General features: G+C 47.0%; 1 protein-coding gene across 7 annotated transcripts in view; it reads right to left on the bottom strand.

The window, feature by feature from the left end:
• NTRK3 (neurotrophic receptor tyrosine kinase 3) overlaps positions 1 to 18,800 on the bottom strand; it is a gene marked incomplete at both ends in the record, with an annotated part of 217,974 nt that overhangs the window by 124,587 nt on the left and 74,587 nt on the right. For all 7 annotated transcript variants that reach the window (XM_082321702.1, XM_082321697.1, XM_082321698.1 and 4 more), the window contains one exon: positions 18,330 to 18,432. In XM_082321702.1, the coding sequence (XP_082177828.1) occupies positions 18,330 to 18,432 (103 nt within the window). The remainder of the gene's footprint in view (positions 1 to 18,329; positions 18,433 to 18,800) is intronic.

Raw genomic sequence — 18,800 nt, 5'->3', positions numbered from 1 at the left:
ATATTCTGACCCAGAGAAGCAGCTCCCCATGGAAAACCCTGCTCTTCTCCCACTCCCCCATGCACTGCCTGTCTGTAAACTGCTGGATCCATTTCATTATAACTCACTTCTACTGTGACTGCCAATTATAAAAAATTGATTTTAATAATTTATAGCCTGCCCAGCACCACAGCACTCTGACCACCAACAGGTATCCAAAATGCTGGTTCTGATCTGGAAATCTCTCCATTCAGAGCCAGGGCCTCAGACACCTCAGCAATCGATGCGTCTCGGTGTGGTACCCCAAGAGCCAAGATAAAAGAGATGCTGCTGCTCTTCTCCACACTAATAATGCCACAAAGAGGGCACATTAGCGGACAGCAGCTCCTTCCTTTGAAATCTCCCTCCCCTCCTGGCTCCAACAGAGACTAAGGAGTGAAGATATAGTCCCTGGGGAGGTTGCCACTGTGTACTGACTTTTAGGGGTGCAATGCTTTTTATTTTCACTTTTCAGGTGGCAGTTCAAAGGAAAAGGCGTTAACCCTTTCCACAGCATCAGAACCCACTGCAGGAGGATCCCACAGCATCACCTGCAACACATCCATGGGTCAGGCAGAGCTGGAGATGAATAGATAAAACACACCAGGATAAACTGAAAGAATAAACACCATGCACATACACACAAATATGTAAGCTTGGGTATAAATATGCACAGATAAACACACACCCTCTCAGATGATGTTATCAAATACACTACTCCCCAAACCTACAGAGCAGCAGACCATCTCCAAGGTCATATTAGCGTGGAAGTAATGTAATCCCATTACCCGGAGTCCTTCTCTCTCTCTCAGTTTCTATGTTGATATTTGCTCTCTTAATTTTAAACACCAGTCGTGTATCTTGTGGCCCAGCCTGGGACTGCTTTACTCAAGTGGCAGTAAACACATGGCTTACTTCACTCATTCTCCAGTTCAAAAAAAAAAAAAAAAAAAAAAAAGCTTTTCTTGCATGAAATACACACATCCGCCAGCATGATGATCGACGCAGGGTGTGCTGAAAGCTGCCGTAACTAACTCAGGCTTGGGGAAAAAACAGAGCACGCAGGGCAGCAAGCAGAAAATCCGTATATACTGCTCTTGTTGGGAGAAAAATATTCAAGTGGCACGTAACTCAGCTGCGAACAACCTGCCATGCAAGGCTCCTCGGTGCCAGGGATGCAGCTCAGTACTTGTGCTAAAGGGTATTTGCTAATTCCCCAGGCGAGGGACAGGGTCATTAAGAGGAAAGCTACACCGAGTGCTTAACACCAGAGGGGAAGCAGGGAGGGAGGGGGAAGCAGCCGGCAAAGCAAGCTCCCAAGAGAGAGGATGGAGGATAGCATGCGCAGGGGCTACAACAGCCCCTCTGCCCCATGGCCAGCAATACTGGTCCACACAAGCCCTCTGCCAGCTTCTTCAGTGAGTTCCATCCTTCGGAGCAGAAAAATCTTTAGACAGTTGGGCCCTTGGGGTCACCTTTTAGAAATCTGGCTCCACTTCTCCAGTCCAAGCACTGAATCCCTGCCATGCTGGTCACCGTCGTCCTCCACTCTCCCAAAACTTTCCTAACCACTCTCTAAATCTTCCTAAAGTTCAGGCCACTGCTCTTTGTCTATCCACCTTCTGAAAACATCTCTAATCTTTTTTTTTTTTTTCCTTTTACTGCCTGCAGAAGGCTGTGATAATGTATCCTCCTTCCATCCTCTCTTCTATCTGACACGATAACAAAAAAGTTTAATAACAACAATCTCCAACAAAGAGCACAGTGAAAGAGCACGGGAAGCACTTCTCATCGGCAGATGCCAGAGAGATCTGCCAGGAACACACATCTCAAAAGACACTGCGCATACGCTTAGACTTCTCCCAAAACCCACACGTGCCACTTTGTGGCAAGCCCATGCTGAGCAAAGGCCACGAGGGCGGTCAATGCGTACACCTTCTCTCCGAGCAAGATGCTCAGGATAGCATTTCAGGATGCTTTTACCCTAAGCATGCTTTCATCTTTGGGTCTCCCAGCCTTTAACCAAGTCTGATGGATGTCCCCAAGGCTCACTCTGCAGTCGATGGTGAGAGATACACAGCTCCAAATGCTTCTGCATCTGCCTAATGAGGAATCCACCCCTCCTGGACAGCCGTGGAGGGTGTCTGCAGTGATTAGTCTCATTAAGCCTGTGCGAAAGCTACACCAACATCAAACTGATGAACTATCCAAGGCAAACTTGTTAGCAGAGGTTAAATAAAAATCCAGCCTTGGTATTTTAACAGTCTACAAGGAATCATTTCTGCTTGGATGGCCCTTAACTCTTGCACACTCGGGATGGCTCATTCAACTGCCAGTCACAGCAGGGAGCCCATCTCTGTCCCTGAGCCCGTCTCTGTCCCAGTCTTCTCATCAAGACCATACAAACTTACCCTCTCTGAGTTACTGTGAGTAAAGCCCTTTTTCTCTAGTTAATGAAACATTTTATTAAGTACCATCCCCTGCTCCCATCATACATACCTCAGGACTCATTAGACATTAAATCCAGGATTGGTGAAGGATGTTAGAGGAATTTCAGTAGGATTTGTCTATTAATTCCCTTCACTACTTTTTAAACTCCCATGCTTAGAAAAATGCTGGCACACATGTCCTTCTCAACAGGTAGCCACTAATGAAATTATCCACCAGCTGCTTATTCAGTAAAGCTCAGCTGATCTGGTAGGATAAGCCCCCCGAAAAAAGTACTGCCAAGACAGTGGGGCTTGGAGCTGCTGTCACAGCTGGCAAAGGCTGGAGCAGAGGTGCACGACCAGGTCCTCACTCCTCCAGAAGAGCACACACAGCAATCCTCACCTCCCAGCCCACATTCCCCATGTCTGCGGCATGAAGAAAGGCACAACCACAGCAAAAGCCTAATCTGTGCATTTGTGATAATGCCCCAGAAACAGGGATAAACTACCTCAAACAGATGAGGATTGTTCATTTCTTTATTCTCTAGGAGCCAATATTTACTAAAAACATTTTCATCAGCCTACGACTTCTAGGACATTACGTCTTGATATCCTGAAGGCTTTCTTTGGTACCACGACGCATTTGACCCCCTGCGCCTCAACAGCTGCAGCACAAGGCATGAATGCAGGCAATGCAGCCTGCAGTGCTCCCGCTTGCTCAAAACGCAAGCATATGCACACCTATTTCCAGGCTCAGGACTGATGAGTTAAAATTCAAATCTTCAGTCCTGTAGTAATTCAGGAAGGTGCTGAGATAATTTTGTTGAACCTGATCTGAGCATGACGGAGACATGAGGTTAATAACTGCAGGCTGCCACACAGTTCCCCCTGCTCTGCACTAGCATAGGATAGCCTTTGGCTCTGGAGAGATGGGTTTGTGTATTTTGCTTTAGTTTTATTGCTACCTGATGGAGACAGTTGTATGTACCTTCTCAATAATTTAAACTGATAGAGCTGTGCTGGACTCTGTATCAACCAAACCTCTTTGTCAAGGCAACATCCTTCAGTACAAAGTCTGAAGGACAGCAGTATGTTCAGTGGAGCCACATCCACAGGTCACACATCTCCCGTAGCTACTGTCCTTACCAGACAAATAAAAGAAATCAAGATTCAACCAACTTTCCATCTCCCACACCACTAACCAAAATGGGAAACAACTGCTGCTCCCTCCTCACTCCAGCCTCCTCCTCCCTTCCCCATTCACACCCCCAAAAAAGATGCAAGCACTGCCTTCCCTTCCTCTCCACCGCTCAAGAGACGCCAGCACACTTAGGAAATCATTAGCACAAATTCAAGCCAAGATTATTTATCCTTAAAGAGCCTGCCAGATAGCAAATCTCCCTCCAGCCGCTCCCGGGCTCTGCAGCTCAGTACAGATAAATAGGCACTTACCACCAGCTACTAACAACTTCATAAAGCATCTTCCTACCTTTATTCCCTCACGATGCCTGCACGCACACACATGTACACACACACTTGCGCTCTGCGCGCACAAAGCACCAAGAGAGAGGAGTCTCCTGCTTCCCTGCCTGCTTTGGTAAGGGTGACACGAAGCATTAGTCTATCAAGTAAGTGCCTGGGCTGCTGTATCACCTCTCCCTCATCCTTTCACATCCTCATTTCTTTTCATCTTCCAACTGCAAACTTTGCAACACCTTTGCACGTTGTAAAGTGCCATGCGGTCCAAAATGTGCTGTAGATAGTCATTGTGCAGGGGCCATAAATATGTATTTGTTATTAGTGATGGTGCGCAGGTAATGGTTTTAAACTAAAGGAGGGTAGATTCAGACTAGATATAAGGAAGAAATTTTTTACGATGAGGGTGGTGAAACACTGGAACAGGTTGCCCAGAGAGGTGGTAGATGCCCCATCCCTGGAAACACTCAAAGTCAGGTTGGACAGGACTTTGAGAAACCTGATCGTGCTGAAGTTGTCCCTGCTCATTGCAGGAGGTTTGGACCAGATGACCTTGAAAGGTCCCTTCCAACCCAAACCATTCTGTGTTTCTATGATAACGTTTTCAGAAGACACATGTGCCATAGAAGAGAGCTTGAAGATCCCGAAGCATGCGGGACTTTGTATGTACCTGCCAGCTTAGCTCTGATATCTGAAAGTAAAATACTTAGATATGGCTCCTGGGAAAAGATCTCATGTGCTGGGTTCAAGACTGAAGGGTTCTCCGCTAAGAATGGAGGATGTTAAAGAACCCGTAAGTTATCACAAATTTGCACAAAACCCTGATGGCTTTGAGAACCATGTATGAGTAAAAAAAAAAAAAAAAATCTAAGGGTAAAGCCTGATCCAGGGAAAATATATAGATTTTTGTCACTGGTTGGAAATCAGGATCTATCCTCAAGGCACAGTTTCAGGCAGCACACTGCCTCCCTGCCTGCATCCAGGAGGATTTTGAAAGGCTCGTAACAAAGTGGGTTGCTGCACCATGGGTCAGCAGAGCAAACAGGAATTTGAACTAAGGTACCTTTTGCAAAAAGGGAGTTTACACAGTTTTCTGCAAACTGTCTAGTAGGAGGTAAACAAATGCCAGTTTTGGTCTCATACAAATAATTAAAAAAAAAAAAAAAAAGAGGCATCTGGCAGGCATTCAAAGGCCCAGTAGCATGTGTTAGTAAAAGACTCAATCCACAAAGTTTAATAGCACTTTCCTCTTTTAACAAAAAAGTAGAATCTCATTCCTTTTTGGTAGATTAACAAAAAGCCTGCCCATACAACTGGTCCCAAAACCACCAGCTGAAACCTCAGCAAAGCTGTGGCAGGAGCACATCCAAGTGAGACGTCCTTTGCTGAAGCATCCCTAAACCCAATACAGACTTTAGCTTCTCTGTTGAGATGCACTTAAGAGGAAGCAACTTTCTCTGGTGTGACCTGATCACAGTGAGTTCATCAGAATGTAAATCAATGCCTTTACTTATACATATCAAAAGGTAGGAATGTGCCCTGCTTTATCCGTACAACTTCAGTTTTAATATGCCAGGGTGGAATACACATGCTTTGCTGATGAGGGGTTTTGGCACATGCTGACATCCCATTAACTCCAATATCATGTTAATAGACAGTAGCAGCCAAGAAGCATTACTTGAAATCTTTAAGCAGAAAGACTATGCCCAAATCACTCCTAAATACACCAGCAGCATAATAAACTTAGATAGAAAAGAAACATAGTGAAGACCATAAGTTTTGTTATTAAGAACTAACTAACAATGTAAAAAGGGGGAGAAAAATCTAAAACCCAGCTGTCCTGCAGCAGCAGAGTGGAAGGGGATTTCTGCAGACACCCTTAAGTGAAATAAGGCTGTATCTAATTTCAATTTCTATCACGACACTTTAGATGAAGGAGACTGAAAGCAAACAGGAGATAGAAGAATTAATACCTGTAAAAAAAAAAAAGGAGAGAGAAAACATGAAATAATGGTCAAAACAGCTAAGCAAAGTCCTCCTGGAATATTCAGCAATTCTTCCTCCCTTGGTCCTACACGCCAAGGGGACAGAACTGCAGCAGTCTATAGCAGGATACTCAGCAAAAGCACTCAGCAGCCCAAAAGGCATGAAGTCTCATTACCAGATGCTGCTACCAATTTAATTCTGAGCAGAGAAACTTGTCTAGAAGGCAGATGTACTGTAAATCTGTAAAGATATTTTCCTTTATATACACATACATGGACACATATGCACACAACTTGCATTTGTTCTCCCGGCTGATTTGCAGAAGACATTAATAAGCTTAACTTTAAATTTATAGTAAAAAATCACAGGAAATATTAAGGAAAAAAATCATTTAAGAGTCTAAATGATAGAGGAATCGAGAGGATGAAGCAGTTGGTCTATAAAAACAAATCATGCTGAACTACCTTCAATGCCTTATTTTCCCCTGATTGAATTACAAAATTAGCCAATGAAGGCTGTAATATATTCGGGCTTAGTAAAATATTTGATAGTATCTCAGAAAAAACTTCCTTGAAAAATAAATTCAAACTGGCTTGGATATGAGCACTGTTATACAACAGTATTAATAACAACAGTAAATTTGATTTACATGGCTCTTCCCTGCTAGTGCCAGTCTGGGTGGCACAATATGGCAAAGCTTTAAGCTGGAGAGGCTCGCCATGGGGACTGGTGTTAAGGCTGAGTTTATCTAACGTCTTTATTAATTATCTGGAAATGAAAGAAACCCACTGAATTAGCTAAGCTGTTGATGTGTGTCTGTTTAAGGGACAGAGCGGGACTGTAATACGAAAGCCACTACTGATGTGATAGTGGCCTAATGACTGAGCAGAGCTGGTTCCTTCTCACCAGCCCCTCAACCTTCTTCTAAGTCAAGTGGCACTGAAGGCCCAAAGTGACGTGGGCAGCACATCCCTTATCCAGCAAACACGGGCAGAAGTAAGAAAACCAAGATGCAGACTTCAAAAACATTAAAGAAAAACAAGTTTTAGAGATAAATCATCAATTTACTGCAAAGCAGAAACCTGGAAAACAGTTAAAGTCCAAATGGGCTGGTGGTGACAGCAGGCTGCAAACGGGTTATGAGCCTGTGAAGGAGCGGGACAGCAGCACCATGCTCTGCACAGAGAGATGTCCCCATTGAGCACTGGGGGACCAAACCTCGGGTAACCCCTAACCCTGCCGGGCACGGAGCCAGGAGCCTCTCGCACACCAAGATAACTGAGCAAAAGGCAACAACAAAAAAATACAATGACGATGTTGGAAGGACTGAGCCAGGATGAAAGAGGGTCTGCATCCACACCCTTGCTTAGCGCTGTGGGAAGAGCCGGCTGCAACGATCCCAGGGACAACTAGCGATGCTGAAGCCAGGGGGATGGGGTGTAAAAGCATGTAATGAATTAACTTAAATAAACAGAGACTGAGTAGTTCTCTGGCAGCAAACTGCCCTGCCCCTGGGTCCAGCCCCAGAGCACCTTTGGTGACCAGCACAGAGCAGCACCGGACCCTGCCTGTCACACGTCCTCCTTGCAGCTCTCAGCAGTGGGTTCCCCAGCATCATACCCCACCGGTGGAAGGGGTACCTGCCCTGCCCCGCTGCGCCAGAGCCCCTCACCGGCTACTCAGCCCTGATGCAGCATCCCACTGCTGTGCACACAGGGATGAGCATGGGAATTTACCCAAAACCCAAATGAAAAAAAGTCAGAGAAACTGATTAAGAAATTGATAAGAAAAAATATTGATCCTAGACCACTGTTACCTCAAAATTATGGGGGTTTTCTTTCCTTTTTATATCATCAGACATCTGTCCTTCATAAAAAACATATCATAACTTAATAAGTTAGACTGTGCTGATTATTACCCCCAACATCAACCAGAAAAAGCACATCATTGCTACAAGTACTTTGGATGAAGAGGTGCTTTGCTTATTTGCACGGACCGTGCACCTGCTGATTGTGGGAAACTCTGGCTCTGTTTTCCTCTTCCCAGAGCAGGACTGAAGCTGGAGCCCAGTGGAAGCACCGCAGCCCCCTGGGCCAGATCCAGGAGCATCCCTGGATGCCATGAAAGGGTGCCAAGGGGCTCCTGAGCAAGAGGCGAGCAGACCCAGCCAGCAGCTCCCACAGAGCCCTGCAGCCTGGGAGGAGAACAGGCAGAAATCAGCCCATCAGGATGCAGCTCCGCATCCACGATCCACATCTCTGCATGGCAGGGTGAGAAACACATCTCAGCCCAAGGGCAGCAGCAGCTTTACCTGCCTCCCCAAGTGCCGGCTCCACTTAGCGTAATGATTATTAAGCCCTGTCAGCAGATGTGAATCCAATGGATGCAGCTCCACAGGCAAGTGCTTCGAAAGCTGCCGAGACGCCCCTGCTCACAGGTTTTTGTTATCCATCTGGAAAATTGTGGATGTCACAAGAGCTTTTAGAGCATCAAGATGAAATTGTCTTGTCAGCAACAAAAGGGCCAGTTCTCCCCTGCCCTGATCCCAGCAGCTGTCTCAGTGCCGCAGGCTTCTGCGCAAGTGGCCAGCATTGCATCAGGACACCGATGCCACCGGCGCCGGGGAGCCTCGCCAGCATGCTGCCCGCCCCGGAGCTACCATGGCACCGGCATCTCAGCCCGTGAATCTTACTCTAAAGGAAAACCAGGGTGAAGGAAAAGATTATTTTTCTTTTCACACTAATTCACAGCCTCTCATCTGACTCTTGACTGTGTTAGGCTGGGAAGAACTTGCAGTTTGCTGGGGAGGATGAAGCATGCGTTGGGACAGAGAGAAGGTGGAGTTGCAGGTTCACTGGCACCAGCTCCTCCTATAGCTGGTTCAGGTGGAATGAGAAGCAAGCCAAAAAGTTTTTAATCCAAAATTCAAGCAGACCCATTCATTTTCTCTGCCATAACTGTATGTTTTTTCACCCTCTGTGGTTTTTGAAGATGCTGAATTGCTTTGTCTTGGGTGGCATCCAAGGCAGATGTGGCAAAACCACCTTGCCAGAGGCCATGCTTCTCAATGGAGCTGTGATCAAAAGTAGCTTTTTCCTTTTCTGCAGGGAAAACCCCTTGTCAGTCACAAAGTGAGGTCTTTCACCAAGCTCAGAGGCTATCCGGCAAAGCCACAAAATCACCCCAACACCAGAGTGCGTAGGATGCTGGGCTGCAGCGTAAGGGTCCTGATGTGAAACAGCCCCTTCCAGAAGAGGCTGGTAACTCCTGCAGATGCTAGGCTGAGGTGAAGAAAAACTTTCCTGCAGCTAGCAGGTTCTGGCAGATACAGGGAGCAAAGAGGTTGTGAGACACAGAAGATAGCCATAAGCGCCAGCTCCACGCTTCTCTCGCACCACAAGCCTGAGAGCAGAGGGGAGATCCTACAATATGGCCTTGAGTATGGAGCAGAGTACGTTGAAGGCTGATGCCTGGGCTGGGGTGAGTTTTCATTGGTGCACTAAGCACCATTCCCAGCATAGACCCGGTCCACTTGGTGCCCCTCAACGCACCCTGATGGCAGCAGTATCTCATAAACCGAGCCCAAAGACCTGTGGCCAGTTTACGTGGCCACAGGCAATGAGATCTCCTGGGTCCCTTTCCTGAACCACAAGCCAAGTTCAGGGTAACACAGCATTCCATCCTCTGTCCTCCTTCTGTGCCAGGGCCATGGCACCAACTGAAGACGATCGTTCCAAATAGAAACTGGATTGTAACCCTTCCCTCAGACACAAAATATGAGAATCTGAATGTGATTTATTCCTATGGTGCACAAAATACTACCCAGCTGCCTTGTGTACAGGCATTATCTTCTGGTCCATTGATTTTTAATAGCATAGTTGTAGATCGAAATGAGATGCCTGAGCATCACATGGGGTCCTGCACCGCTCCCACCTTCATCAACAGACATTAAATGCTGATCCTGATGGAGTTTCTTGGAGCTGTCCAGGGTACAGCCAGGTTTGTTATTGCACCACAAGAAATAGAAGTTGGAGATGGAACAAGCCCATTAGATCATCAGATGCTCCAGTGCTCTCTACAATTTGCTTCCTCAGTGCTTTCACCAGTTGAAGCTTGAACAGCCCAAATGACAGTCCCTATCCATTCCCTTATTCCACTGTGTCCAAATTTCTAGGTGCTCCTTCAAGCACATTCAGCCCAGGCTCAGAACCAAGCAGCACTGTTCTCTTCCTTTTCTACATTTGTCATCACAGCTCCAAACACTTCTCTTGTCAATCCTGCTGTTTAAATCACAGTTACGCGTCCCTTGACAAAGAGCAAAGCCCTCCTGCTCCAGGGTTTAAGGACAGAGTGCCAGACCTCAGCATCCCTGGCTAAACACAACATGAACGAATGACAATCCTCCAGCAAGTCACAAGGAGGAGGTGATGAACCCACCAGGGACATCCTCCCAGAGGACCACTTATCAGCATTAACCGTAGCAAAACCTTTTTCAAAGAATAATTGGACAACTGCAGTACAGACAAACTACAATTAAAATACTAATTAAAGCCCTTGCTTCTTCCCACACTGCCCTGCACCTTATTAAAGCCATGTCAAAGTTGACACGTAGTTGTGTGGTTGTTAGCTGCCTTCAGAGAGGCACAGGAGAGCACACAGAATGCAAGGCTTGTGGAGATGATACCTCTTCATCAGATTAGTTATACTGGTTAAAAAAAAAAAATAGCCTGTCCTGCTGCTGTATGTGGTACCTGTTCTGTGGATAAACAGAATTATTCTGGCTCGGTGCTATGAATCCGGCATCTTTCACTAAGCCACATGAAGACAGACACCCATCAGATCAAGCAGCAGAGACAGCTTGGAGCCATGGAGACAAGGAGGGGGCAGACAGGAGCATCACTGCCGCAGAGAGGAGCCCCCTGAGGATTAGCACCTTCTGCAAGGTCCTTGGGGGAGGCTGCTCAGGTGACTGAGCCTGGGCAATTTCCCAGTTGTGGAAAAGATGTATGCAAGCAGTTGGATGAGGAATTGGGGCAACTCAGTTGCTCCTGAATGGTGAATGGATGAAAGACATCTTCCTAGCCCTGCAGTGTGAGGGAAGCAGCCATGGCTTATTCTCATCCTCTCCCTCCTCAAGACTGTGCCCACCATGTACGCAAAGGCAGAAGCAAGCACGGTGCTGCAAGCAGCCGGGTCTCCAGCACTGCCACTTGTTAATGCTTTGCTGATGGAAAAGCTGATGCTCTGAGCCTGGAACAGGGACAGCTTCAAAAAAATTATTAAAAAAAAAAAAAAATTTCAACATCTTTCCACCACCTTGGCTGGGAGTTCACATCACATCGAATCACAGGTAAGATGAGGGTCACCCGCGCAGCTTTTGACATTGCAACGTGAGAACTGTTTGCGAAAGCCAGCAGTGAGACACCTGCTAACAACTGCCCCAGGCAAACACCGACCATGCCGTGGGGCTCTTTTGGGGCGAGCGATGCACCCAGGCTCCAGCACCCAGCTGGTGACCAAGGCAAATCTGTGCACCCACGAGCGAGGGAGGTCACGCACAAGGAGGAAGAGCCTGCAGGAACGTGATGTGAAGGAGGCCTGGGGCTTCTCAGGTTACCTGAAAACTACTGATCTGACTTTTTTTAACTGCTTTTAGTAGTTGCCCAAAATAGACACTTTGGTTTTGTAAAAGCAACTGAAATAGGTAATGGCTGGTCAGTGTACTTTACATTGCCTTTATAAATAATCTATTAATATTTCTGGGAGTGGGAAAATGTTTTATTTCTATATCTAAATAAATCCTGATCTTCTGCTAACCATTTCTTCTGCAGGGTCATTCTCCAGCCCCCCTGAAGGCATCTCTCCAGCCAAGGGTGGCTCCTTGCACCTTCAGGCAGCAACAAGTGCCAGTACCACCCCATCTTTTAAAGCCTTCACCAGACTAATGCCACCTGGGACCGAAGGATGAGGGGCGTGAGCCTTAACTGCTGGCGTGAGAGCAGATCTGCTTTCGCAGAGAGGAGAGGCAAAAGCAGGTGCCTTGTTACAGCACCCCAGGGGAGAGGTGGGAGCTCTCGAAGGTTTGCCAAGGAGCCCAGGGCTGCACAGCAGCTTTCCCTTGCTGCCACCATACTGGTTACGGACTGCATGGCTTAGCAGAGGGTGAGGCGCTTATCAGTTCGAAGAGCTTTATGCTTTATCACCTTGAAGGCACTAAATAAATAAATAGCACAGCTTGCACTTCAGCAGAGTATAAACAGGCATTTATAGAAAAAAGCCCCAGTGAAACCCCATGCCCTTTCAATCCACTTCCCAGGCAAATAAAACCAAGTAATATCAAGTGCAAGAAGTATATCAAGGGGCTTTTCAAACAAACAGAAGGATACCAACAAGAAAAAGCCCTGATCTCCAACAGCCCCATGCGGTCGCTCTGCCCACGTGTTTCAGGGGGCTCAGCCCCTCGGCACCGCTGGGCTCTGCACATCACACACCCAGGCTCAAAGAAAGCAACAGCAATCAGTTCCCCTTTCCAGTTCATTACCATGGCTCACCGTACATCCCTGAGCCACCATGGTTAGCCGTGGCTTTTAATGTATGGCTGTTTCTCTCCCGTAGCCGTGCCAGGCTGGCTGATATTACTTTGCTCTCTCGTTCTTCCTGCTCCTGCTACACGGCAGGCTCCCTGGAGGATGAAATGAAAGGGGCCTGATCACAGATTTCTCCTGAGCAACTAACCCTTAAGGTGCAAGCTCTCCAAGCTGCAGAGTGTTTGTTCATTTCTATACAGCTGCAAACAAATACTCAGGGAAAAACAACTAGTGCATGATTATAGCCAGGCTTGGCCAAGGCAACATGGGTCAGAATTAAGCCTCATCTGAAAGGTAGGTCATGGCTCTTGTATATTATTTCTTTTCCACCTTTAAAGCTGCAACGATAATTGCATGATGGAGGAAAGCAAAAAAAAAAAAAAAAAAAACACCACACCAAAAACAGAGAAACAAAAAAACAAATCAACAAAAGCAGAAAGCCAGGCACCCAAGATATCTTTGCAAGAGCTGGTCCTCTTGAATCAGAACCCTGAAACTGTTCTGCAATCGACTCAGCGGACAGTTACCATCTGTTTATGGAAAAAAATGTTAATAACCCCCAATCATAATCAAATAGGCAACCACTTTACTTTAAGTACCCATTAACTAATGCTAAATTACAATGGAACAGCTCTGCAAGTACTTCTGACATCCACATGCACATCAGCAGTGCCAGCACTTTGATCAGGGCTATTAGAACAAATACCAAATGAACTGATAGTGATGTGATTCCTCAAGCATTACAGAAAGCGTGGGCTGTATTTATTTACTGTTCTTTTGTTTCTCCCCCACCTCCTTGTTGTTTCTGCCTCTTCAGAACAAAAATACGTATATGCCTGTGTAGATGCACGCACCACCCACCACAGCAGATCCCGTGAAAGCCTGGTCCCCTGTGTTTTGTTTTTCTGTCCAAGGCTGAGCTTCCATATGGATTCTCCGATGCCCAGAAAGGCTCGAGGCATTTCCATCAGTGGGGCACCACCCAAATTGTCATCCTCTATTTATCCCTCTTATTTCCATGATGCCTGTAAAGGCATCTCTATGTCCTTTCCCGCTCTCCTCTGGGTGGAACTGGCTGGCAGATACAAAAGCTGCAGCAGAGAAAGGGAAAAACCAGGCAGGCAGAACTGTACACACGTTTGCAACGCGTGCAGAGAGGCAGCGCGATCATACATCTTATTTCTTTAGGAAATCTGATTAAAAAGCAGTTGACTCTTTGCCAACTATAACCAAGTCTGAACCATTAGCTGGCACTGTCTCTACCTGAGGAAGAAACCTTCATTTGGAGAATGCAAGTAGTTTTTAATCTCAGAGACTAGAAAATAGTTCATCTCAGCAAAATGACAAGTGGTCTTGCCTCTGGATTTTCTCTAGCATCTTTCTCCCTGTATCTCTGCAAACTCAATTTTTTCTAAATTTTTTTTTTAAAGTTGTGCAGCACCAGGAATGTATCACACAAATATGCATGAGTACACGTTCTTTACCCCTAGGCACTTGCAAATGTAACAGAAAACAAGCAAAAGGAGTATATATTTCAGTCCATCAACCTAAGCATTTACATGGCCTCCATCGCTGTGCCATCCGAACATTTTGTTAGTCCCAGGACTTTTCTGTGCTGTTATTATTGTTTTATGAAATTTCATTTTTGTTAGTCCCAGGACTTGCGTGTGGCTTTTTTATTATATTATGAAATTTCATTTCCTGTAATCTGCTGGGATTAAACTTTGATGGGAAGACTCAGATTTACGAGGCTTGTGGTGACAAGCCTGACCCCAGAAGCTGAGGTGTAAAACCCTCCACCTCCAGCGGGCGGTCAGGGAATGCAGGACACTGAGCTAAGAGCCGGAGCAAGCAACAACAGAGTGCAGGATGCTGGACTCCTTACTCCCACACGGCCTATCCCACTTGTAAAACGCACTCCCCTGGGACACTGCAATACACCAAAGTGCCCTGATTCCCAATTCCTTGCTCTGTTAGATCCCATTCTTCTTCCTACACTAATATAAGACTTTAAAAAGCATCTCAGCTCCCCCCCCCCCCGGATACATCACCCTTTAGCAAACGGTTGCAGCCCATGTCTGCGACTTCATCACTTCTCAGTTTTTGCATTCACTTTTCCTGGCAGTTTCCCCTCCGCTCCTTCCATGTTGCCCATGTAGCACCACGTTTCACAAATAGGCGCTTTGTTTGCCATTTTCCTGCCACCTCCGCCACTCCAGCTCCAGTGATCCCCCAGACCCCCCCGCAGCTGCTTCAGCCCACCCCTATCCGCCCCCAGCTACAGGAGCCAAAGCCGACAGGCGGCCAGAAAGGGGATCTGACCTCCGCCATCCCATGTTAATGAAAGCCCTCTCTGGAGGGAGAAGGGAAAGGCGAGGAGGATGGCATGGAGCCAGCCTCCGCGAGCTCAGCCGAGGGATGCCAAGGAGCCAGGAGCACAGTGGTTCAGAGCTCCCTTCACAAGGAGCCTTTGTTGATGCCATCGCTCCAGCCCATTGACGGCGTGCTTGGCAGCGCAGGCTTTTCCACCGCTTGGCTGTTGGCTGTATCAGTAGCCGGGTCATAACCAGAGGGGTGGCTCTGCCAGGACTCCCGTGCAATGCTCCGAGGGTGTGCTACCAGCCAGAAGAGGACAGATGTGGACACACTATCCTCTCGTAGTCCTCCCCCAGCCATGTGCCCCGAGATGCAGTGACTTTCTTTTCAGTAAAGGCAGCTGGGATGTTGGACACTTTTCAGCCCATTAGTCCACTTTTAAGACTGGTGGGCAACCCAGTACACTGGCCCAGGAGGATTTTCCAGTCCAACCTGACATCCAACCTTGTCAGTCCAAGTCCACCTCTCTCCCTTTAGGAGATAAACCATCTGCTTAATGCTAGGAGACGCAGGAGGAAAGAGATGTGCTCAGAGAGGCTCACGAGGTGCTTTGGGTAACGTGTCCAACATGAGCACACAATGTTCTGCGTCCGTGACAAAAACAACAGGAAAAACCTGCTCCTGCAGGCCTGCCAAGCTGGGATTTCAACAACAAGTGGCAGCATATCAGCTGGCGACAAACAGCTCCTGATTCAGGGAATGATGCACTTTCCCAAAAAGACTCAGGGTTTGGATTTTTTTTTTCTTGGTAAATGATAACATGCTAGGTGCCACATAGGATGGCTCCTGCCGAAGAATTAACTGATAATGAGGGACCCAGAAGAAAGTGTTGGTTAAATGAGATTTGGATGTGGTTGCCAGCTGCACTGTCCCATACAGGATGTCAGAATAAGATAGGACCTGTTTGTGAACCCCTGGAAGAGCAGCTCAGGACCACTTAGTAAAGTGATTTGATGATTTGGACAAGGTCATCACCTCATGAGCAGAAAACCTCCAGGGAGGAGGAAAGGAACAGCAGCGCATTAGCGGAGTGAAAGAGGGGACACCAGGGAAAGAGACATCAAGCACAAACACAAGCTTCAAGGTATCACTGCCACATTGGGACCAACTGCAACAGCTTGGCTGAGACCCTAAGGCAACCAAAGGCAAGAGTAAGGCTGTGGATTTGTGGACCTGCAGAGCAGCAAGGAAGGAGAGTTTAGAAACTGCATTTTGGAAAGCGTGCAGGGGACTGTGATGTTTCTTGGGGGGGTGAGAAATAAATAAGCTACAGCTGCCAGGGCAGACCATGGCCAGGGTACCACCAAGCATCCCAGCCACTGCAGGTGAATAGAAGCATTACCTTTGTGTTGTGGATGAAAGTGGTGAGGTTTGGTAGCAAGCCTGATGCAAAGAAGGGAGATAACAGGCTAAAGATACAAAGCCTGGTGGCATGGCAGTTGACAGTGGTGCTATGGCTAAAAGAAAAAAGTGTAGGCAGAAGAGATACTGGGGAAAAGCAGGAGGCTCAGAGCAGGTAATGCCATGTGCTAGGGAGACTGTCCACAGGGCAGAAGGATCTGCAGCCTCCAACGGGGAGCAGAGCTTAAGCAGTGTGAGTAGGCTGCCCATGGTGGTGCCGATGACACTTGTGACTCATTAAAGAGTTATCTCCCTGGTTTTAAAGATGTAATTAATTTCTGTCATCTCCATCTCTCCAAGCAATGTCATCAATAAAACTTTTAGAAGCTCTATGGGGCTGTGGTTTCATATCAGAGTTAGAAGAAATACAGCATGAGGAGGAGGAAAGCAGGCTTTTCTGGCTAAACCTTTATGCCTTCCAAAAACTGCACACACAAGGGCCCATCACGGCACCCTTCTGGTTTCTGGGAATGCAGAATGCCCACTAACATACTTATCCAAACACCTCTGAACACGTACACACATCTGTTCACTAAGTCTGGTTACTCACATAAGCTTCACTCCTCTTTGATTCTTCCATTAGGGTCAGAAGTTACTTTTCCTTTTTATATTTGTATCTCTAAGCCCCATCAGTGGCAAATGCCCAAGCACTTCCAAACTGTTCTGACACATCCCTCCAGAAGGCACGTAACATCATCCCAATTTTACAGATGGGGAAATTAAAGCAGAGACAGAGGTTAAGACAGCTAATTGCCTACGGACACTAAGTGAGTCAGTAGAAGAGCTGGGAATTGATCCCAGGAACCCTGTCTTCCATTCCTCTACTCCACCCACCAGTCAGTACACCCTACCAGATGGTTCTTATCATTGGACATATGGACTAAATATTGCTAAGTTGGTGTAGAAGATTTGCTATTTAATTAAATGTCCTGTCTTTCATCTTCCTAGGATGCATAGGGGAAACTCCAGCCAGAATCCCATCTGGACCCACTCAGGAAATGTCTCTAATGGAAACAAAGCCCTAGGCAAGCACAAGAAATGTTCCCAAACCTATCAACCTGCCCTGCAAAGCAGACCCCAGCAAGGCCAGGAAATAGGCTGCGACTCAGGAGCTCATGAGCCAGAAGCTCATGTTTGTCAAAGTCTGGCTTCAAATGGTGTATGCATGAGCCACCAATTAGGCTGGGAACTACTTTGTCAGGTGAAGGCTCTTCCTCCAGCCCTCACTGGACACCACCAACACTGCCCAACTGGAGACACCAGCAGAATCACAAAAAGCAGATGGCACAGAGTCATCTACTTCTGGCATTAGCTCTATCACATCACAGCGCTGGTATTGGTACGACAGAGAGACAATTTCTGGCTGGCAAACATCAGACACCTTCTTACTTTCCAATCACCACGAAGAACACTTGAAATAGCTCCTGAAGTGGTTATTCATGATGCAGAGGAGGAAACCTTCCAACAAAGAGGCAGCAAAAAGAGACCTTCCACATCACTGAAAGACAGGTCAGAAATTGCTTTCCCAGCATGGATCTTACAAACTTACAGCAGCGTCTCAGCCCCCGTTCACAGACAGGCACAGAATGGGTGCACTTTCCAACAGAACCCAAACCAATTTCACATCCACCTTCATCCCCCTTCACACCCTGCACTCTGCACCCAGTGTGATGCAAGGGGAAACCCATGCATCATCAGGTCTGCAAAAAAGATTTAATCAAAGAACATGCTCTCTTGAGTACACCTCTCTGAACACAGAGCTGGAGGGAGCAGGCTCAAAGCTCTTCTGGGCAACCTGCAGATGCAGTTATGTACTGATAAGGAAAACACATGCATACTTCTGCACAGCAGAAGCACATACAGGTGAGAACCACCAGCCTGTACGTCTCTCTTACTCTCTCAACAAACAGAAGAGGGATGGACAACGTTCTCTTTACAAGGCTTTGCACCAATACTGACAATGTAGGAATAAAACCACAACACCTTTCCACGGGTGCTATAAGAGCCGGGCAATCCTGGAAGGTGCCTCCTGCTAGAGGAAAGCAACTGCACGTACCTTTCATCCCAAACTTGGACCGCCGGCCATACTTGTTGATCATAATAAAGAGGACGACCAAGAGGACACAAGCAAAAGCTGCCAGCCCAACCGCTATGGAAACCTGAAAGGAAAAAGCCTTAGAGTCAAGACAGAAGAATTTAGGAGTCTAGATTGGAAATACAGCACCTCCTTGCCCAGTTAACCTTTCTGTAGGCTCAGACCATCTGCTGCAGCCCCGTGGATATCAGCTGTGGAGGAAAGTACATGCGAAAGCAAATGGCTCTGGCACAGCTTGGAAGCATCACAGGCTGTTTGCAGGACTGTGAGGTTTGGGATCTCCCTATCAGCGATGCCGTTCTGGCACCATTTCTCCCCAGCCTCTCACTCCATGCATCTGCAGGGTAGGAGGACCTCTGCTCCAATGTCTGGGCTCTCCCTTCACTGCACCACATCATGAGCCTCCATTTGTGACATCACCACTGTGCCATG

The sequence above is a fragment of the Platalea leucorodia genome (genome assembly GCF_965183815.1).
Source record: "Platalea leucorodia genome assembly, chromosome: 9".
NCBI classification, from domain to species: Eukaryota; Metazoa; Chordata; class Aves; order Pelecaniformes; family Threskiornithidae; genus Platalea; species Platalea leucorodia.
Note: the sequence above shows the minus strand (reverse complement) of the source record. Positions and strands in the feature narration are given on the sequence as shown.